The sequence below is a fragment of the Pristiophorus japonicus genome, chromosome 10 (assembly GCF_044704955.1).
Source record: "Pristiophorus japonicus isolate sPriJap1 chromosome 10, sPriJap1.hap1, whole genome shotgun sequence".
In the NCBI taxonomy this organism is placed as follows: Eukaryota; Metazoa; Chordata; class Chondrichthyes; family Pristiophoridae; genus Pristiophorus; species Pristiophorus japonicus.
Genome location: NC_091986.1, coordinates 43,324,842 through 43,347,734, shown reverse-complemented (window position 1 = coordinate 43,347,734; position 22,893 = coordinate 43,324,842). Strand labels below are relative to the sequence as shown.

Below are 22,893 nucleotides of genomic sequence, written 5' to 3'. Positions count from 1 at the left end.
TAGGAGTTGTCAATAACTTTCTTCTGATCGCATAATTTTTCATTCCACAAACAAAGCGATCACGCAATGCTCGGTCCTGAAAGTTCCCAAAATTACAGTGAATAGATAGCTTTTTTAATGGTACAATGTAGTCACTGGTATTTTCTTCGGTTAACTGATTTCATATTCCAAAACTATAACTTTCAGCAATTTCCAGGGGCTCAGGACTGTAGTGCTGTTCTAACTATCTGCTTAAGAGTTGTGTCCTTTGGCTTGACAGGCACAAGCAAATGTTTCAGTGTTTCATACACCTCGGGCCCTGCTTCCGTTAAGAAAATCGCCCATTGTCTTTCAAACACCACCCGGTTATGGTTTTCATCATTGGGGACTTCGATGATATTATTTGCAGTGAAAAACATTTCTAGCCGCTTCACATACGCTCCGAAACTTTAACGGTCACGTTGAAACTCCCCCAAACGCCCTATTATTCCCATAGGTGTGGCCATCTGGACTCTGGCAGTTCAGATAAGTGTGCTTATAATTTATCTTGGATTTGTAGCTGTTAATCAAAACAGAGAAGCTCTCAAAGTCTCTCTGTCAGTTGACTGAATCCTCCACCAACAAAAATTGCAGCTTTTTTCCCCGATTATCCCATTCTCATCGCCACTGTTATATCTTCAGTACAACTCACAATCCACACACAGCCTTAAGATGGCAGAACACTCCGGAACTCTAGTCAGGTGACCTGTTCCCTCTTTATTTGTACACAGCACTGGCTGCAATGCCACAGGAATCCATCAGATGGAGATATATATATATATACACAATATTACAAAAACTATCAAATAAGTAATAATTTGGGGGAATAGTCATAACACTTAAACACCTATTATGCAGACAAGTCCAGGAGGGAATCTTAATGACATAATTTAACATAGGGAAGATTAATTGTGATCAATGTTCCCACTAAGCTGAGCAGCCACACAGCGGTCTGGAGATCCCGTGCAGGCCGCTCACCAGCTTTTCAATGGGAGAAACCGCGCATGCACGGAAATTTGAATGGATTGCGCAGCCACTTAAAGGGATCATGCACCCAATAAAAATGAGAGAGAACATTGATTATGACTGTTGTGAATTTATGCACTTATGTTTCCTGATATAGGGCTCAATTTTCCTCAAGCCCATTTTCTGCCGTATTGCCAGAGTTACGCCAGTTTTTCTAGGCCAGAAAAGTGGCAGAAATATTTTGCCGAAGTTTCCCCGATGTTTTATTTGAATTTGGCGCCATGCAGCATATCCAGTCACCTCGGGGGGCGGAGCCTGCTGTCTGCGCCGAAAAACGAAGCTGCACTTTCTGGAAAAAGAAAGTTACGTTTCTGACATCGTTCCAATGGTCAGTACAACTTGGATTTGGCAATCGCCCATTTTTAAAGAGCCAGTTGTGTGTGAGAGAAGTGCTGTGTGAGAGCATTGGGAAAATCGCAGCTGATGCAACACAGCGCAGCAGGATCTATCAGATGTGGTTCAGATGATGTCATTGAGTGCGGAGAGCACTGACCTTACCCGATCACTCCTGGATGCCATCAGTGGGGTGAGTGATTTGGTAGCGGGACTGTCGGGAGAAGTAACAGTAATGACACGAGCAATGGGAACGATATCTGGGACCATTAGTGAGGGAATAGTGGCCATGAGGGAGGGAATGTCAGATGTAGTGCAAACCAAGTCACTGACCACGAGGGAGGGAATGTTGCAGGTCGTTGAGACACTGTCAGGACGCATGAGGAACGACATGTTGGAGTTAGCTGCTGCAATAAGGGAACACGCCCAGACCCCGCGCCCACTGACAGAATCAACTGTTACTCCCACTCCAATCCCCACAGCAGCCTCTGAAGAGCCCAAAGCAGGGCCCTCTAACTTGCCACCTGGGCCCTCCAACTTGCCACCTGGGCCCTCTAACTTGCCACCTGGGCCCTCCAACTTGCCACCTGGGCCCTCCAACTTGCCACCTGGGCCCTCCAACTTGCCACCTGGGCCCTCCAACTTGCCACCTGGGCCCTCCAACTTGCCACCTGGGCCCTCCAACTTGCCACCTGGGCCCTCTAACTTGCCACCTGGGCCCTCCAACTTGCCACCTGGGCCCTCCAACTTGCCACCTGGGCCCTCTAACTTGCCACCTGGGCCCTCTAACTTGCCACCTGGGCCCTCCAACTTGCCACCTGGGCCCTCCAACTTGCCACCTGGGCCCTCCAACTTGCCACCTGGGCCCTCCAACTTGCCACCTGGGCCCTCCAACTTGCCACCTGGGCCCTCTAACTTGCCACCTGGGCCCTCCAACTTGCCACCTGGGCCCTCCAACTTGCCACCTGGGCCCTCCAACTTGCCACCTGGGCCCTCCAACTTGCCACCTGGGCCCTCCAACTTGCCACCTGGGCCCTCCAACTTGCCACCTGGGCCCTCCAACTTGCCACCTGGGCCCTCCAACTTGCCACCTGGGCCCTCCAACTTGCCACCTGGGCCCTCCAACTTGCCACCTGGGCCCTCCAACTTGCCACCTGGGCCCTCCAACTTGCCACCTAACGCCGACACCCCCCCCACCCTCAAGAGGTGCGCAGTACCCGAGATGTGAGAAAGAATAAGCTTGGTATCAAGCCCGGAAACACTGTGCCACCGCCTGCTGGCAAGGGTGGTGTTGTGTCCAAGACCAAGTGCAGCGGGTGGTCTTAGAATAAGGGTGATGAAAGATGGGTGCAGCCTTTCTTTGCTGCTATTGTTGTTGTTATTATTGTTTAAATTATTGTTACTATTGTAACTGTTCTCAAATTTAAAAGTTTTTTTGTAAGTTATGTAAATTTACAAGTTTATAAGTGATCTTAAAGAGTGATATTAAAAAAGTTTGATACAAGAATAATTTTATTAAAGTTAAGTACATTGTAAACTTTTCAATAAAATCTATTTTACATTAAAACTGAATCATGTTCCATTAACACAACACAACATTATGGAACAGCTCCAAACAGTAAACATGTCCATGTGGAACAGTTGTCGCTGAGCCCTCAGGCATCGGTAAAGTGTTCACGGATGAGCTGCTGGTACAAGGCTAGAGCAGTCGTTAAAGGGGCACGATGGCCAGCCCTCCTCCGCCATCGTGTTCTGGCCTCAGGCACTTGCATGGTTTCTTCCTCGTCCTCCTCCTGCTCCTGCTCATCACCTGCATCTTCCACATCATTATCATTAGCCACTCTCATCGCAGGTGGGTCTTCCACTACCAGGTGCTGCTGCCTAATGATGGCTAAGTTATGCAGCATGCAGCACACAACAGTGAACTGACCGACTTATCTCAGGGGAGTACAGCAAGTAGCCTCCGGAATGGTCCAGGCATCGGAAGCGCAGTTTCAATATGCCAATGGTCCTCTCAATGATGCTGCGCGTCGCAATGTGCGACATGTTGTATTGACAGTCAGCTTCCGTTCGGGTTACGCGTAGGGGTGTCATGAGCCAGGTGGCGAGGCCGTACCCTTTGTCTCCCAGTAGCCAGTTCTGCCCTTCTGGCTGCTGCTGCTGAAACATGGTAGATATAACGCTGTTGCGTAGGATGAATGCATCATGGGTGCTGCCAGGGTATCTTGCATCGACTGACATGATATGATGCATGTCGTCACACACGAGCTGCACATTAATGGAGTGGAAGCCTTTTCTGTTCCTGTACATCTCGGAATCCTCCAAAGGTGCTCACAAGGCAATGTAGGTATAATCAATGCAGCCCTGTACCTTTGGGAAGCCAGCAATCCTGGAGAAACCTACAGCCCTGTCATGGATTGCTTGGGCGGTCATGGGGAACTTTATGAAGTAATTCCTACGCGCGTACAGTGCAGCCGTGACCTGGCGAATGGAGACATGTGTTGCATGTTGAGAAATGGCGCACACATCCCCAGTTGTAGCTTGAAACGATCCGGAGGCACAGAATGAAAGTGCAGCTGTAACCTTCACTTCAACTGACAAAGCAGTCCTCCTGATGCTTCTAGGTTGCAGGTCTGCTTTGATCAACTCATAGATCTCACTTACAACTTATTTGCGGAAACGCAGCCTTCTGACAACAGTCTGCATCACTCAGGTGGAGGTATGAACGCCTGTCTCTCGATATACCCGAGGTGGGTAAGGCCTCCTGCCCAGCACCCTACGGGCTCTGATGTTCCTGATGCGATGAAGTCGAATCAATTGTCTCCTACGTAGCATCATGATGCAGAAGGCTCATACAAGGTATGGCATTGTCAGTATTGCCCCCATACTTAAATTTAACCTTTGAAAGAAGCTCAAAACAGCAGGAAAGCAGGCAGCACAGGTTCGCAGTTGTATCTCTCCAGATCTGTATGGATGGACCACACTCAAAGGTCATGTGACCTCCTCTCTCTCTCCCCCCCTCCCCCAATTACTAATTGGAGTCCTGTGACTTCTCTCTCTCCCTCCCCGGGCTCCAAGCCTTCCGATCGGCACCTCGCTCTCTCTCTCTCTCTCTCTCTCTCTCTCTCTCCTCCTCCTCCCCCTGCCCCCCTTTTACTAATTGGAGTCTTGTGACTTCTTTCTCTCCCTCCCTGGGCTCCAAGCCTTCCGATTGGCACCTCGCTCTCTCTCTCTCCTCCTCCCCCAACCCACCACCACTTGTTTTGTAGCCGAGCCCCAAGCCCGTGTCTGGGCGCGGGGCCGATTCTACCGGCCAAACCTACCACCCTCCAGCCCTGCTTCAAGACATTCGGTGGTGGCATTCGAGTGTTAAAAAATGAGAGAACTTCTGAAATCCAACAAATTTACACTTCTACGTTGACAGATAAAAAAAAGTTGAACTTTATTATTGATTTTGAGTGTTCTTGACTCCCTCCAAAATCTTCGATTTGAAAACAATGGTGCCTTTCAGCGCAGATTTATAAATGTGCACTGGTTTTCTTAACTCACCAGAAGGTTTTTTCGGGAGTGGCCAGATACACCGGCCTAAGAGAAAATAATGTTGACCAAACTGTGAACAATTGAAAAAACCACGCAGACAAGATGTAAAAAAAAACTGGCCTAGAAAAATCGTAACTAAGCCAGTTACGCCGGCGCAGATCGCAGGGGGAAACCGTGAAAAAAATAAATACACCAAAAAAAATGGCACGCGACAAATAAAATGGCGCAAATGAACGGGGAAAATTGAGCCCATTATCTGCTCTTTCAATCAATTTGAACTAATAAAACGAAATCAATCATTCATAATTCTCTCTCAGTTGAGGATTTAAAAAAAATTACTTTACAGTTAAAATGAATCACATCTAGTAGTCAATTACATGATCGAATTGGGAAGCTGGGGTTATTCTCCTTAAAGCAGTGAAGGTTGAGAGGAGATTTGATCGAGGTGTTCAAAATCATGAGAGACCTAGACAGAGTAAATAGAGAGAAACTGTTCCCATTGGCGAAGGTCGAGAAGCAGAGGACACAGATTTAAGGTGATTGGCAGAAGAACCAAAGACGCCGAGTGGTTAGGGTTTGGAATGCATTGCCTAAAAGGGTGGTGGAGGCAGTGTCGATCGTGGCTCTCAAAAGGGAATTGGTTAAGTACATGAAGGAAAAAGAATTGCAGGGGAAACGACGGGGGAGTGAGAATAGGTGAAGTGCTCTTGCAGAGAGCTGGCACGGGCTTGACGGGCCTACTTCTGTGCTGTAACAATTCTATGATTTCATATTCACCCATTTTTCCAGCTAATTCCGTTCCGCAACAATATTGCTAGTCAATCGGCAATGTGGACAGTTCTGCTACAGCAACTTACTGACTAACCAGTTGAATTTTGCAGAATACACACAGGTTTCCCAGAATAACAAGAGAAAGCAGTGAAACAGAAGAGATTATTGTTTTGTTCTTTTTAAAGCTAAGAGTATCAAAGATAAGAGAATATTTCTGAGATCAAGGTGCAAGCAAACACAGTATATTGGGCTTCGAGCACTAAATCAAACATTGACATCAAACCAAGAGATGTCAGAAGTCCGTTACGCACAGCTCCCCTGACGGATCAACGAGCTTTATCTAGCGCGGACAGGTCAAGCCAGCCAGCAAGGCTCACACATGTTTACTTGGAAAGTCATCAATGTCCCATGAAACCATACCACAAGCAAAGAATAGGATCAAAAAATACTGGGAGAAAGTTGGAGAGGAACGTTTAGTAACATAAGGAATATAGCAATAATCTGAGAGATATGGGGAATTTTGATATATCAAAAAGAATTTGGATATATATTTGAAGGAGGGGTAAAAACTGCAGGGCTATGGTGAAAGAGCAGGTGGAGTAGGACTAATTGGATAGCTCCTTCAAAGAGCCGACACAGGCACGATGGGCCGAATGCCTCCTCCCGTTCTGCTATTATGACAAAACCACAGGACTTTTACGAGAAGCTTTAGAGGTGTTATTAGAAACTTGGGAAAACCGGCAAATGAAATGTAAAGAATACTTTTTAATAATGTTCAACTTCAATAGTTTACTCACAAATACATTCCTTTGTCAGCTGTTCTGAAGCAGGTGTTGCTGTGTTGTGGAGAAAACCATCTTGTTATGTTCCTGGAGATCCTGCAAGGAAGATTACAGCATTAGCTCCAGCTTTTGGATCATGCTGAGCAACCACCATCTTGCATTAAGGCAGCCACCATCTTGAATTAAGGCAGCCTCCATCTTGAATTAAGGCAGCTTCCATTTTGAATTAAGGCAATCAAATGGGAGTAAAGCAAGGTTACCAATATTTATATTTTTATAATAACCTAAAAACTGTCAGGAAGAGACAATTTAGGCCAAATCAAATCCATCCCTTTCTCGCAGATCAACGCCACACTTATCCAAACACATTAAACTCAGGAAAACACTCTCATTTAGTTTTGTTCTAAAGGGGAAGGGGGTGGGGTCCCAAAATTAAAAAAGGTGGAATTGTGAGGAGTTGTTATCAGTTCATCATTTTTTAAGTTAAAGTTATTTTGCCAAAAAATCTTGCTTTTGTAATCCTCAGTAGATATCAAACGTTCTTACCCTTTATCTTTAGAAATAAAGATATCAGCGATCTTAATTGGCCGGAACTCAGTGTGTAGCACCCACGCCTCTGAGTCAGAAGTTTGCGAGTTCAAGTCCCATTCCAGAGACTTGAGCACAAAAATCTAGACTGACACTGCAGTGCAGTACTGAGGAAGCGCTGCACTGTCAGAGGTGCCGCCTTTCGGATGAGACATTAAATCGAGGCCCCGTCCGCTCTTTCAGGTGGACGTAAAAGATCCCATGGCACTATTTCGAAGAGCAGGGGAGTTATCTCCGGTGTCCTGGTCAATATTTGACCCTCAACCAACATCACTAAAACAGATTATCTGGTTATCACGTTGTGTTTGAGAGCTTGCTGAGTGCAAATTGGCTGCCGCTTTTCCTACATTACAACAGTGACTACACATCATTGTCTGTAAAGCGTTTTGAGATGTCCGATGGTCGTGAAAAGCGCTTTAGAAATGCAAGTCTCTTCTTTCTTTAATCTTTTGTCTGAGATGCTGCATTTATTGAAAATATGCAATACAACTGTCAAACATAGAATATAATTCACGTGATCAGAGGAATAGATATGGTGCGGGTTGTAAAAGGTTAGTTGAAGTAAATGGGGTAAATTTTCACCCGGGGGTGGGGGAAAGAAAGTGGAGGGGAGGAATAAATTTTCACCTTGGCTCAGATGGAAACTTACCTCTGAGTCAGGAGGTTATGGGTTAAAATCCCACTCCAGACACTTGAGCACAAATATCTTGGCTGACACTCCCAGTGCAGTACTGAGGGAGCACTGCATTGTCGGAGGAGCCGTCCCTCTGATGAGACAGTGCAAGCAAACTGCTTTCCGGGGGAGTGGGACTAACTGAATTGTTCTTCAAAAGAGCTGGCACAGACTCAATAGTCTGAGTGGCCTCCTTCTCTGCCGTTCTATTCTATGATTCGAAGAGATTTTAAATAAAATTACCGCTCTTATTAAGGCATTTATAACAATCAAAAGTAGATATATATTTGTGGATTTAATTTTCTTCAAAGCATTTTTTCCTTGCCAATTTTCCCCCTCTTGTCCTGAACATAAGAATAAAAGATTTAGGAGCAGGAGTAGGCCATACGGCCCCTCGAGCCTGCTACGCCATTCAATTAAGATCATGGCAGATCTTCGACCTCAACTCCACTTTCCCGCCCAATCCCCCTATCCTTTAATTACCCTGAAGGCAGTGATTACTTGCTGAAGTGTGTCCTGATGCTATCACACACATATAACTAATCTTCATATCTATAGGGCTTCTTAGTGACTGTTGATAGCTGAGCCCAAACCAATCCTCAACGGTAGAGGAGGATTTCCTGGAGTGCATAAGGGATGGTTTTTTAGACCAATATGTCGAGGAACCAACTAGGGGGGGAGGCCATCTTAGACTGGGTGTTGTGTAATGAGAGAGGATTAATTAACAATCTCGTTGTGCGAGGCCCCTTGGGGAAGAGTGACCATAATATGGTGGAATTCTGCATTAGGATGGAGAATGAAACAGTTAATTCAGAGACCATGGTCCAGAACTTAAAGAAGGGTAACTTTGAAGGTATGAGGCGTGAATTGGCTAGGATAGATTGGCGAATGATACTGAAGGGGTTGACTGTGGATGGGCAATGGCAGACATTTAGAGACCGCATGGATGAACTACAACAATTGTACATTCCTGTCTGTCGTAAAAATAAAAAAGGGAAGGTGGCTCAACCGTGGCTATCAAGGGAAATCAGGGATAGCATTAAAGCCAAGGAAGTGGCATACAAATTGGCCAGAAATAGCAGAGAACCCGGGGACTGGGAGAAATTTAGAACTCAGCAGAGGAGGACAAAGGGTTTGATTAGGGCAGGGAAAATGGAGTACGAGAAGAAGCTTGCAGGGAACATTAAGACGGATTGCAAAAGTTTCTATCGATATGTAAAGAGAAAAAGGTTAGTAAAGACAAACGTAGGTCCCCTGCAGTCAGAATCAGGGGAAGTCATAACGGGGAACAAAGAAATGGCGGACCAATTGAACAAGTACTTTGGTTCGGTATTCACTGAGGAGGACACAAACAACCTTCCGGATATAAAAGGGGTCGGAGGGTCTAGTAAGGAGGAGGAACTGAGGGAAATCCTTATTAGTCGGGAAATTGTGTTGGGGAAATTGATGGGATTGAAGGCCGATAAATCCCCAGGGCCTGATGGACTGCATCCCAGAGTACTTAAGGAGGTGGCCTTGGAAATAGTGGATGCATTGACAGTCATTTTCCAACATTCCATTGACTCTGGATCAGTTCCTATGGAGTGGAGGGTAGCCAATGTAACCCCACTTTTTAATGATTTAGACGAGGGGATTAAATGTAGTATCTCCAAATTTGCGGATGACACTAAGTTGGGTGGCAGTGTAAGCTGCAAGGAGGATTCTATGAGGCTGCAGAGCGACTTGGATAGGTTAGGTGAGTGGGCAAATGCATGGCAGATGAAGTATAATGTGGATAAATGTGAGGTTATCCACTTTGGTGGTAAAAACAGAGAGACAGACTATTATCTGAATGGTGACAGATTAGGAAAAGGGCAGGTGCAAAGAGACCTGGGTGTCATGGTACATCAGTCATTGAAGGTTGGCATGCAGGTACAGCGGGCGGTTAAGAAAGCAAATGGCATGTTGGCCTTCATAGCGAGGGGATTTGAGTACAAGGGCAGGGAGGTGTTGCTACAATTGTACAGGGCCTTGGTGAGGCCACACCTGGAGTATTGTGTACAGTTTTGGTCTCCTAACCTGAGGAAGGACATTCTTGCTATTGAGGGAGTGCAGCGAAGGTTCACCAGACTGATTCCCGGGATGGCGGGACTGACCTATCAAGAAAGACTGGATCAACTGGGCTTGTATTCACTGGAGTTCAGAAGAATGAGAGGGGACCTCATAGAAACGTTTAAAATTCTGACGGGGTTAGACAGGTTAGATGCAGGAAGAATGTTCCCAATGTTGGGGAAGTCCAGAATCAGGGGACACAGTCTAAGGATAAGGGGGAAGCCATTTAGGACCGAGATGAGGAGGAATTTCTTCACCCAGAGAGTGGTGAACCTGTGGAATTCTCTACCACAGAAAGTTGTTGAGGCCAATTCACTAAATATATTCAAAAAGGAGTTCGATGAAGTCCTTACTACTAGGGGAATCAAGGGGTATGGTGAGAAAGCAGGAATGGGGTACTGAAGTTGCATGTTCAGCCATGAACTCATTGAATGGCGGTGCAGGCTAGAAGGGCCGAATGGCCTACTCCTGCACCTATTTTCTATGTTTCTAACATTCCCAATAGGAATTACTGGAAAGTGATCAGGAACGGATATCCTGATTTCTCCTTATTAATCATAGTGCACAGAAGGAGGCCAATTGGTCCATTGTGCCTGTGCCGGCTCTTTGGGAGAGCTGTCCAATTAGTCCTACTCCCCCTCCCCCCACACTTTCCCCATAAGCCCCGAAAAATTTGCCCTCCAAATATATATCTAATTCCCTTTTGAAAGTTACTATTGAATCTGCTTCAGGCCCTTTCAGGCAGCGCATTCCAGATCACAGAAACTTGTGTACAATATTTCTTTCCTCATCTCTCCTCTGGTTCTTTTGCCAATTACCTTAAATCTGTGTCCTCTGGTTACCAAACCTCCTGCCAGTGGAAACAGTTTCCCCTTGTGATTTTGAACACCTCTATTGAATCTCCCCTTCACCTTTTCTGCTCGGAGAACAATCCCAGCTTCTCTAGTTTCGCCACGTAACTGAAGTCCTTATCACTGCATCATTCTAGCGAATCTCCTCTGCACCCTCGCCAAGGCATTGACATCCTTCCTAAAGCAGGGTGCCTAATGCGGGACCACTTGAGACCAACGGTAGTTTTTCAATCAGACAAAGAAACTCAGCAAAGACAGGTCACTGAACATGGCACCATCCTGGTCCAGGACAAAGTATATATCTACTCTGCTCACTGACCTACAGTGGCTCCCAGTTAAGCAACGCCTCGATTTCAAAATTCTCATCCTTGTTTTCAAATCCCTTCATGGCCTCACCCCTCCCTATCTCAGTAATACCCCCCCCCCACAAGATGTCTGCGCTCCTCTAGTTCCGCCCTCTTGAGACTCCCTAATTATAATCGCTCAACCATTGGTGGCCGTGCCTTCTGTTGCCTAGGTCCTAAGCTCTGGAATTCCCTCCCTAAACCTCTCTACCTCTCTTTCCTCCTTCAAGACGCTCCTGAAAACATAGCTCTTTGACCAAGCTATTGGTCGCCTGCGCTAATTTCTACTTATGCGGCTCAGTGTCAAATTTTTAATCTCATAATACTCCTGTGAAGTGCCTTGGGATGTTTCACTACTTTAACGGTGCAATATAAATACAAGTTGTTGTTGGATGTATATCATAATGGGGAACAAAGAAATGGCAGACCAGTTGAATAAATACTTTGGTTCTGTCTTCAAGAAGGAATACACAAATAACCTTCCGGAAATATTAGGGGACCGAGGTCTAGTGAGAAGGAGGAACTGAAGGAAATCCTTATTAGGCGGGAAATTGTTTTAGGGAAATTGATGGGATTGAAGGCCGATAAATCCCCGGGGCCTGATAGTCTGCATCCCAGATTACATAAGGAAGAGGCCCTAGAAATAGTGGATGCATTGGTGATCATTTTCCAACAGTCTATCGACTTTGAATCAGTTCCTATGGACTGGAGGGTAGCTAATGTAACACCACTTTTTAAGAAAGGAGGGAGAGAAAACGGGTAAATGTTGGAATCAATTATTAAAGATGAAATAGCAGCGCATTTGGAAAGCAGTGACAGGATCGGTCCAAGTCAGCATGGATTTATGAAAGGGAAATCATGCTTGACAAATCTTCTAGAATTTTTTGAGGATGTAACTAGTAGAGTGGACAAGGGAGAACCAGTGGATGTGGTGTATTTGGACTTTCAAAAGGCTTTTGACAAGGTCCCACACAAGAGATTGGTGTGCAAAATTAAAGCACATGGTATTGGGGATAATGTACTGACGTGGATAGAGAACTGGTTGGCAGACAGGAAGCAGAGAGTCGGGATAAACGGGTCCTTTTCAGAATGGCAGGCAGTGACTAGTGGGGTGCTGCAGGGTTCAGTGCTGGGACCCCAGCTATTTGCAATATGTATTACTGATTTAGATGAAGGAATTGAGTGTAATATTTCCAAGTTTGCAGATGACACTAAGCTGGGTGGCGGCGTGAGCTGTGAGGAGGATGCTAAGAGGCTGCAGGGTGACTTGGACAGGTTAGGTGAGTGGGCAAACGCATGGCAGATGCAGTATAATGTGGATAAATGTGAGGTTATCCACTTTGGGGGCAAAAACACGAAAGCAGAATATTATCTGAATGGCTGCAGATTAGCAAAAGGGAAGGTGCAGCGAGACCTGGGTGTCATGATACATCAGTCATTGAAAGTTGGCATGCAGGTACAGCAGGCGGTGAAGGCGGCAAATGGTATGTTTGCCTTCATAGCTAGGGGATTTGAGTATAGGAACAGGGAGGTCTCACTGCAGTTGTACAGGGCCTTGTTGAGGCCTCAACTGGAATATTGTGTTCAGTTTTGGTCTCCAAATCTGAGGAAGGATGTTCTTGCTATTGAGGGAGTGCAGCGAAGATTCACCAGACTGATTCCCGGGATGGCAGGACTGACATATGAGGAGAGACTGAATCAACTGGGCCTGTATTCACTGGAGTTTAGAAGGATAAGAGGGGATCGCCTAGAAACATATAAGATTCTGACGGGACTGGACAGGTTAGATGCAGGAAAAATGTTCCCGATGTTGGGGAAGTCCAGAACCAGGGGTAAGGGGTAAGCCATTTAGGACTGAGATGAGGAGAAACTTCTTCACTCAGAGAATTGTTAACCTGTGGAATTCCCTACTGCAAAGAATTGTTGATGCCAGTTCATTGGATGTATTCAAGAGAGAGTTAGATATGGCCCTTACAGCTAAAGGGATCAAGGGGTATGGAGAGAAAGCAGGAAAGGAGTACTGAGGTGAACGATCAGCCATGATCTTATTGAATGGTGGTGCAGGCTCGAAGGGCCGAATGGCCTACTCCTGCACCTATTTTTCTATGTACAGAGAACAAATCGGATAATGAAGGAGAGAGAGAGAAACAAAAGATAAATATCAAAAAATAGATGCGACAAGAGACAGAAATAAATTTTTCAGGGCTATGGGGAAAGAACAGGGGGAGTGGGGCAAATTGGGGAGCTCTTTCATAGAGCCTGCACAAGCACAATGGGCCGAATGGCTCTCTGATGCTATGAAAATGAAAAAGACGAACATAATCACAAAAATGTGAAAGTACAGAATACAGAAAAGAACATGTACAGAACAAGAAAGTGTTTTGAATGCAAGTACAGGATATCATTCAAAATAATTGAAACTGAAGCAAGAAACCAAAAAATGGTAATTCGACCTAGAGAAAGACTTGCATTTAAAGAGCGCCTTACATGACCACCGGATGTCTCAAAGCACTTTACAGCCAATGAAGTACTTTTGAAGGGGAGAGAGAGAGAGAGTCGGGGGGAGGGTGGGGGGTGAAAAGAGAGAGTAGGGGTGGGGGGGGAACAGAGAGAATCGAGGGGTAAACAGAGAGAGCCGAGGGGGGGATCAGAGAGAGTCGAGGGTTGGGAACAGAGAGAGTCGAGGGGTTGGGAACAGAGAGAGTCGGGGTGGGGAACAGAGAGAGTCGGGGGGGGGAACAGAGAGAGTCGGGGGGGAAGAGAGAGAATCGAGGGGTAAACAGAGAGAGTCGGGGGGGAACAGAGAGAGTCGGGGGGGGAAACAGAGAGAGTCGGGGGGGGGAACAGAGAGAGTCGGGGGGGAACAGAGAGAATCGAGGAGTAAACAGAGAGAGTCGGGGGGGAACAGAGAGAGTCGGGGGGGGGGAACAGAGAGAGTCGGGGGGGGGAACAGAGAGAGTCGGGGGGGAACAGAGAGAGTCGGGGGGGAACAGAGAGAGTCGGGGGGGGGGAACAGAGAAAGTCGGGGGGGGGGAACAGAGAGAGTCGGGGGGGGGAACAGAGAGAGTCGGGGGGGAACAGAGAGAATCGAGGAGTAAACAGAGAGAGTCGGGGGGGAACAGAGAGAGTCGGGGGGGGGAACAGAGAGAGTCGGGGGGGGGGAACAGAGAAAGTCGGGGGGGGGGAACAGAGAGAGTCGGGGGGGAACAGAGAGAGTCGGGGGAAGGGGGAACAGAGAGAGTTGGGGGGGAACAGAGAGAGTCGGGGGGGAACAGAGAGAGTCGGGGGAAGGGGGAACAGAGAGAGTTGGGGGGGAACAGAGAGAGTCGGGGGGGGGAACAGAGAGAGTCGGGGGGGAACAGAGAGAGTCGGGGGGGAAACAGAGAGAGTCGGGGGGGGGGAACAGAGAGAGTCGGGGGGGAACAGAGAGAATCGAGGAGTAAACAGAGAGAGTCGGGGGGGGAACAGAGAGAGTCGGGGGGGGGAACAGAGAGAGTCGGGGGGGGGAACAGAGAAAGTCGGGGGGGGGGAACAGAGAGAGTCGGGGGGGAACAGAGAGAGTCGGGGGGGAACAGAGAGAGTCGGGGGGGGAACAAAGAGAGTCAGGGCGGGGAACAGAGAAAGTCGGGGGGGGGGAACAGAGAAAGTCGGGGGGGGGAAACAGAGAGAGTCGGGGGAGGAACAGAGAGAGTCGGGGTGGGGGGAACAGAGAGAGTCGGGGGGGGGGAAAGAGAGAGAGTTGGGGGGGGAACAGAGAGAATCGGGGGGGGAACAAAGAGAGAATTGGGGGGAACAGAGAGAGTCGGGGGGGAACAGAGAGAATTGGGGGGAACAGAGAGAGTCGGGGGGGGAACAGAGAGCAACACGGGGGGGAGAGAGCGACGCGGGGGGGGAGAGCGCGACATGGGGGGGAAGAGAGCGACATGGGTGGGGAGAGAGCGACACGGGGGGGGGAAGAGAGCGACGCGGGGGGGAGAGCGCGACGCGGGGGGGAGAGCGCGACGCGGGGGGGAGAGCGCGACGCGGGGGGGGAAGAGCGACGCGGGGGGGGAAGAGCGACGCGGGCGGGGGGACGAGCGATGCGGGGGGGGAAGAGCGACGCGGGGGGGGGAAGAGCGACACGGGGGGGGGAAGAGCGACGCGGGGGGGGGAAGAGCGACACGGGGGGGGAAGAGCGACGCGGGGGGGGGGAAGAGCGACGCGGGGGGGGGGGAAGAGCGACACGGGGGGGGGAAGAGCGACGCGGGGGGGGGGAAGAGCGACGCGGGGGGGGGGGGAAGAGCGACGCGGGGGGGGGGAAGAGCGCGACGCTGGGGGGGGAAGAGAGTGACGCGGGGGGGGGAGCGACGCGGTGAGGGGGAAGAGAGCGACGCGGTGAGGGGGAAGAGAGCGACGCGGGGGGGGGGGGGGAGAGCGACGCGGGGGGGGGGGGGAGAGCGACGCGGGGTGGGGGGGAGAGAGCGACGCGGGGGGGGGGTGGAGAGAGTGACGCGGGGGAGGGGGGGGGAGAGCAACCCGGGGGGGGGGGGGAGAGCAACGCGGAGCGGCGGGAAGAGAGAGACAAGAGGGTTGGGGGAAGAGAGACACGGGGGAGGGGGGGGAGAGAGAGACCAGGGGGGTGGGGGAAGAGAGACACGGGGGGTGGGGGAAGAGAGAGACACGGGGGTGGGGGAAGAGAGACATGGGGGGTGGGGGAAGAGAGACACGGGAGGTGGGGGAAGAGAGACACGGGGGGGTGGGGGAAGAGAGACACGGGGGGGGGGGAGAGTCACGGGGGGCAGGGGGGAGAGTCACGGGGGTCAGGGGGGGGAGAATCGCGGTGGGCAGGGGGGAGAGACAGAGTGGGGCGGGGGGGTGATATGAGGGGGGCAGAGACACGGGGAGGGCAGGCGGGAGAGAGACACGGGGAGGGCGGGGGAAGAGATATGAGGGGGGGCAGGGGGGAGAGACACGGGGAGAGCGGGGAGAGACATGGGTGGGGGAGAGGGGCGGCGAGACATGAGGGGGGGGGCGGGGAGAGACACGGGTGCGATGGATATGGGTGGGTTGGTGTGGGGGGCGGGGAGAGAGGGAACTCAGGGAAGACGGATCACGTTCTTCCAATCCCCTACACGGAACATCGTTGGAAGTCACGACACTGTTGCTAATCACTTCATACCCAATAAACCTGTTAACAATCCGTACACAATGCCGGCCCATCTGTGGTAGGATTGGGGGGGCGTGGGGGTGAGAATGCACTTGCGCTGGGGTAAAGCATTTCGGCTGGGGGAGGCATGCACTTGCATTGTGGTATGGCACTTTGGCTGGCCCTTGCTGTCTTCTGGGGAGCTCTGTCCTCTTTCGCTTCAGAAAGTCAAAGTGGATCGACTTACAATTTTCTGTCAGTGAGACCTTGGCATGGGCAGTTCCAGTTACACATTCCTGTGAAACTTGAGGATGTGGCTTATCCTCCAAGGGGACTAATCATAGACAAAGGTGGCCATTTTTGCAGTACAAATAAGCACATCCAAAAATGGGGACAGAGATTACGATCTGAAATTGCTGAACTCGATGTTGAGTCCGAAAGGCTGTAAAGCGCCTAATCGAAAGATGAGGTGCTGTTCCTCGAGCTTGTATTGGGCTTCATTGCAACAGTGTAGGAGGCCAAGGATGGAGAGGTCAAAGTGGGAGTGGAGCGGAGAATTAAAGTGACAGGCGACCGGAAGCTTGGGGTCACATTTACGGACTGAACGGAGATGTTCAACAAAGCGGTCACCCAATCTGCATTTGATCTCCCCAATGTAGGGGAGACCACATCGTGAGCAGCGAATACAGTATACTAAATTGCAAGAAGTACAAGTAAATCGCTGTTTCGCCTGGAAGGAATATTTGGGGCCCTGGATAGTGGGAAGGGAGGAGGCAAAAGGGCAGGTGTTGCATCTCTTGCGCTTGCACGGGAAGGTGCCATGGGAAGGGGAGGGGGTGCTGGGCGTGACTGAGGAGCGGACCAGGATGTTGTGGAGGAAGCAGTCCCTTGCTGAGAGGGGAGGGGAGGGGTGGTGGGATCATGCTGGAGGGGGCTGGTGGGAGGAGAAGGGGTGGGAGCAGAAGTACGGTAAATTGAACAGACACGGTCAAGTGCCCAGTCAACCATGGTAGGGGGAATCCTCGGTTGAGGAAAAAGGAAGACATATCGCAAGCACTGGTGTGGAAAGCGAAATCATCAGACCAGATGCGACGGAGACAGCGAAATTGGGAGAACGGAATAGAGTCCTTACAGGTAGCGGGGTGGAAGTGTGGTCAAGTGTAGCTGTGGGAGTCAGTGGGCTGATAGTGATCTGAAAGCCTATCCCCACATATGGAGACAGAGAAGTGGCGGAAGAGAAGGGTCGAGTCCAAGATGGACCATGTGAAGGCGAGGGAAGGGTGGAAATTGGAAGCAAAGTGAATTAAATTTTGCAGTTCCAGGTGAGAGCAGGATAGTCATCAAAGTACCGGAAAAGAGATGAGAGAGGGGACCCGAGTAGGAATGGAACAAAGAAAGTTCAACATATTCCCTGAAAAGACAATTATAGCTCGGACTCATGCGGGTTCCCAAGCAAAGTCTTTTATTTGTTAATCTTCATTTAAAATGGAAACATTTTTAATGATGCAACCACAAAACTATTAACGAGTTCACATTCTAATAAACAATAAAGTTTACAAACACAATAACCAATCTTGGCAAACAATTAGAAAGTTAGAAAAGACAAATAAAAACTCCAAACAAGGGTCCCCGTGCCTTACTGAAGTTACTGCTTCATCCATTTGACTCAGTTAGTCAATGAAGTAAGGCATATGGACCAAGCAGGCCCAGGTTTGATCCATGATCTGTTCCCAGTTAGTTGATCTCAGCAGTGAAGCTGGAATTTCCCTAAATGCTCAGGCTAGGGATGCAAAACCAAAAAGAAATCATTACTGACTCCTGGTGGAAAGTGCATATTGGGCAAAAAAATGGGGAACAGCTTGTTGTGGTGCCCTCCACATTCAAATAGCCGGTTCTGTCGTTTGGGGACAAATGCAAGAAATGGCACTATTGGGTGAGGGGCCACTGGCAAGTTGCTGGTACCCATGCAGCCAAACTGCAGCACCAGTCAACACCTTCAGAACAGGAGACCAGCAGCTGGCAAATTGCAAGCGCATGTTTATTCCAATTTTGCGCTGTGTTCTTTATCTCCCATATAGAGAGGGGGGAGGGTTGGAGAAAGCTCTAAAGAAAGGGCGGAGCAAGGTTATTAAAGGATTTAAACACAAGGATGAGAATGAGCTGAGGGAAAGGCAGAGGGGGACAACATTAGAGGTGGAAGTAGGTAGTCTTTGTGATGGAGAGGATATGGTGGGGGGGTCAAAAAGGATGCCAAGATTAGCAAGTTGGTTCAACCTGAGAGGAGGCAGGGATGGAATCAGTGGCGAGGGTGTGCAAGGTACATTTGTAGTAGAGACTGAAGACAATGGTTTTAGTCTTCCAAATGTTTAACTGGAGGAGATTGTGGCTCATCCAGGACTGTATGTCGGTCAAGCAGGGACAATGGTGAGGTGGAGTGATAGAAAAAGACTGGAATTTCTATAGTATCTTTTGCAACCATCAGAAGTCCCAAAGCATTTTTACAGCCAATGAAGTACTTTCTTTTAAGTGTAGTCACTGTTGTGATGTAGGAAATGCAGCAGCCAATTTGTGCACAGCAAGCTCCCACAAAAGCAATGTAATAATAACCAGATAATTTGTTTTAGTGATGTTGATTGAGTGATGAATATTGGCCAGGACACCGGGAATAACTGCCCTGCCTCTTTGAAATAGTGCCATGGGATCTTTCACATCCACCTGAGTGAACAGTTGGGGCCTCGGTTTAACCTCTGATCCGAAAGACGCCACCTCCTACAGTGCAGCACTCCCTCAGCACTGCACAACGGGAAGCGGCGGGGGTGAGGAGGGATGATGTGGACAGGGGGAGCGGAGTTAACCTTGTACACAACCGGGCTGGCTCTCGGTCACTCAGTCCCCGGGCTGCCGCTATGGCCGTGTTTGTGGGTGTGAGAGACCGGACGCCCTCCAAGCGCCAACTTACAGCAGTCGCCGAGTCCCGAACCGCCCACCGCGCAGCGCCGCCATCACACCGCGGAGAGACGCGCCTGATGATTGGCTGGTGCGCGTGTGCTCATTGCCTGAGGCGCCAGCTGATCGGCGCCGACAAACGCCCCTGCTGATTGGCTTGTCTGTCGGTTGCTTGGCTGACGCGCCAGCTGATTGGTGTGGACCAAACCGTTAGCTGATTGGTTGGCGAGTCAGTTGATTGACAGGTGTGCTGTGCCCTGGAGATGCACTCGCTATGAACCAAATCGCTGCACTCATTGCCGGACATCCACTGGAATATCTGGCATTGAGATATTTCTATATATTTTTTTGCAAATGTACTAATGTCTAAATGTGCAGCATGATTTAATGCATCTCATTGCAAGTCCCTTTGACACGCGCTGAGGCTTGCATGCACTGCGGAAACATACCCGTCTTCTGCAGACTGTCCTGCCAGTACTGGAAGGGCTGGGTGGGTGTGCAAGATCCTCCACAGTTCGTTTCAAAACATTGCAATGCAAAGACAAACACAGTGATTTGAATTATAGTATATCCATCGCGTTTTTCTCTTCTGGGGCCCTCTCAACACCAACAGTCTCCTGCAGAAGAACGGACCACGCTACCGGGATCAGTTCAGTCTCTTCGCTGCCTCCTCAGATGGTCCTAGAAGGTGCGGCCTCCTGCGCACAGCCCCATTCACCCGCTGTCTTCTCAGGGGCCTGTGCACGAGTGGTGGAGCTTGCTAAGGCTACTGCTGCCTTCCATCAAGTCTCAGCCGTGGCTCAGTGGACAGCACTCTCGCCACTGAGTCAGATAAGGATAAGGGGTTGGTCACTTAAGATAGCCATCCGTGGCTAACTAAAGAATAAAGGATGGTATCCTATTAAAAAAAAAGTGGCCAAAACTTGTGGGAGGACAGAAAATTGGGAAGTTTTTAAAAGCCAGCAAAGAATAACTTAGAAAAATGATTAAGAAAGGGAAGATAGGCTATGAAAGTAAACTAGCACAAAATATAAAAACAGATAGTAAAAGTTTCTACCGGTATATAAAAAGTAAAAGAGTGGCTAAAGTAAATGTTGGTCCCTTAGAGGATGGGACCAGGGAATTAGTGATGGGGAACATGGAGATGGCAGAAACTGAACAAATATTTTGTATCAGTCTTTATGGTCGAGGACCCTAAAAATATCCCAACAGTGGATAGTCAAGGGGCTATGGCACAATCACAATCACTAAGGAGGTGGTACTCAGTAAGATAATGGGACTAAAGGCTTATACATTCCCTGGACTTGATGGCTTGCATCCTAGGGTCTTAAGAGAAGTAGCGGCAGGGATAGTGGATGCATTGGTTGTAATTTACCAAAATTCCCTCGATTCTGGGGAGGTGCCAGCAGATTGAAAAACTGCAAATGTAACTCTGCTATTCAAAAAAGGAGGCAGACAAAAAGCAGGAAACTATAGACCAGTTAGCCTAACATCTGGGAAAATGTTGGAGTCCATTATTAAAGAAGCAGTAGCAGGACATTTGGAAAAGCATAATTCAGTCACGCAGAGTCAGCATGGATTTATGAAGGGGAAATTATGTTTTGACAAATTTGCTGGAATTCTTTGAGGATGTAATGAGCAGGGTGGATAAAGGGGAACCAGTGGATGTGGTGTATTTGGACTTCCAGAAGGCATTTGACAAGATGCTACATTAAAGGTTACTGCACAAGATAAAAGTTCACGGGGTTGGGGGTAATATATTAGCATGGAAAGAGGATTGGCTAACTAAGAGAAAACAGAGAGTCGGGATAAATGGTTCATTCTCGGGTTGGCAATCAGTAACACGCAGGGTGCTGCATGGATCAGTGCTGGGACCCCAACTATTTACAATCTATATTAACGACTTGGATGAAGGGACTGAGTGTAACGTAGCCAAGTTTGCTGACAATACCAAGATGGGAGGAAAAGCAATGTGTGAAGAGGACACAAACAATCTGCAAAAGGACATAGACAGGCTAAGTGAGTGGGCAAAAATTTGGCAGATGGAGTATAATGTTGGAAAGTGTGAGGTTATGTACTTCGGCAGAAAAAAATCGAAGATTTTGGCCTTTCGAACCTGCACCACCATTCAATAAGATCATGGCTGATCATTCACCTCAGTATCCCTTTCCTGCTTTCTCTCCATACCCTTGATCCCTTTAGCCGTAAGGGCCATATTTAACGCCCTCTTGAATATATCCAATGAACTGGCATCAACAACTCTCTGCGGCTGGGAATTCCACAGGTTTACAGCTCTCTTGAGTGAAGAAGTTTCTCCTCATCTCAGTCCTAAATGGCTTACCCCTTATCCTTAGACTATGTCCCCTGGTTCTGGACTTCCCCATCATCGGGAACATTCTTCCTGCATCTAACCTGTCCAGTCCCATCAGAATTTTATATGTTTCTATGAGATCCCTTCCCATCCTTCTAAACCCCAATGAATACAGGCCCAGTCGATCCAATCTCTCCTCATATGTCAGTCCTGCCATCCCAGGAATCAGTCTGGTGAACTTGCACTCCCTCAATAGCAAGAAAGTCCTTCCTCAGATTAAAAGACCAAAACTGAACACAATATTCCAGGTGAGGCCTCACTAAGGCCCTGTACAACTGCAGTAAGACCTCCCTGCTCCTATACTCAAATCCCCTAGCAATGAAGGCCAACATACCATTTGCCTTCTTCACCGCCTGCTGTACCTGCATGCCAACTTTCAATGACTGATGTACCATGACACGCAGGTCTCGCTGCACCTCCCCTTTTCCTAATCTGCTGCCATTCAGATAATATTCTGCTTTTGTGTTTTTGCCACCAAAGTGGATAACCTCACATTTATCCACATTATACTGCATCTGCCACACGTTTGTCCACTCACCTAACCTGTCCAAGTCACCCTGCAGCCTTTTAGCGTCCTCCTCACAGCTCACACTGCCACCCAGCTTAGTGTCATCTGCAAACTTGGAGATATTACACTCAATTCCCTCATCCAAATCATTCATGTATATTGTAAATAGCTGGGGTCTCAGCACTGAGCCCTGCGGTACCCCAATAGTCACTGCCTGCCATTCTGAAAAGGACCCGTTTATCCCGACTCTTTGCTTCCTGTCTGCCAGTGATTTCTCTATCCATGTCAGTACATTACCCCCAATACCATGTGCTTTAATTTTGTACACCAATCTCTTGTGTGGGACCTTGTCAAAAGCCTTTTGAAAATCCAAATACACCACATCCACTGGTTCTCCCTTATCCACTCTGCTAGTTACATCGTCAAAAAATTCCAGAAGATTTGTCAAGCAGGATTTCCCTTTCATAAACCCATGCTGACTTGGCCCGATCCCGTCACTGCTTTCCAAATGTGCTGCTATTTCATCTTTAATAATTGATTCCAATATTTTCCCCACTACTGATGTCAGGCTAACCGGTCTATAATTACCCGTTTTCTCTCTCCCTCCTTTTTTAAAAAGTGCCGTTACATTAGCTACCCTCCAGTCCATAGGAATCGATCCAGAGTCGATAGACTGATGGAAAATGATCACCAATGCATCCACTCTTTCTAGGGCTACCTCTTTAAGTACTCTGCGATGCAGACTATCAGGCCCCGAGGATTTATCGGCCTTCAGTCCCATCAATTTCCCTAACACAATTTCCCGCCTAATAAGGATTTCCTTCAGTTCCTCCTTCTCACTAGACCCTCGGTTCCCTAGTATTTCCGGAAGGTGAAGACAGAACCCAAGTATTTGTTTAACTGGTCCGCCATTTCTTTGTTCCCCA

General features: G+C 48.6%; 1 protein-coding gene across 3 annotated transcripts in view; it reads right to left on the bottom strand.

Annotated features, from left to right (window-relative positions):
* clybl (citrate lyase beta like) overlaps positions 1-19,638 on the bottom strand; it is a 187,422-nt gene extending 167,784 nt beyond the window's left edge. For 2 of the 3 annotated variants that reach the window (XM_070891401.1, XM_070891403.1), the window contains exons 1-2: positions 19,102-19,182; positions 6,486-6,566 (exon numbers count right to left, since the gene is read on the bottom strand). In XM_070891401.1, the coding sequence (XP_070747502.1) occupies positions 6,486-6,566; positions 19,102-19,145 (125 nt within the window). In that variant the 5' untranslated portion in view covers positions 19,146-19,182. Of the gene's footprint in view, positions 1-6,485; positions 6,567-19,101; positions 19,183-19,537 lie in introns of those variants that run through there. The other variant, XM_070891402.1, reaches the window with a different exon arrangement.
* Between the last annotated feature and the right edge of the window lie 3,255 nt (positions 19,639-22,893).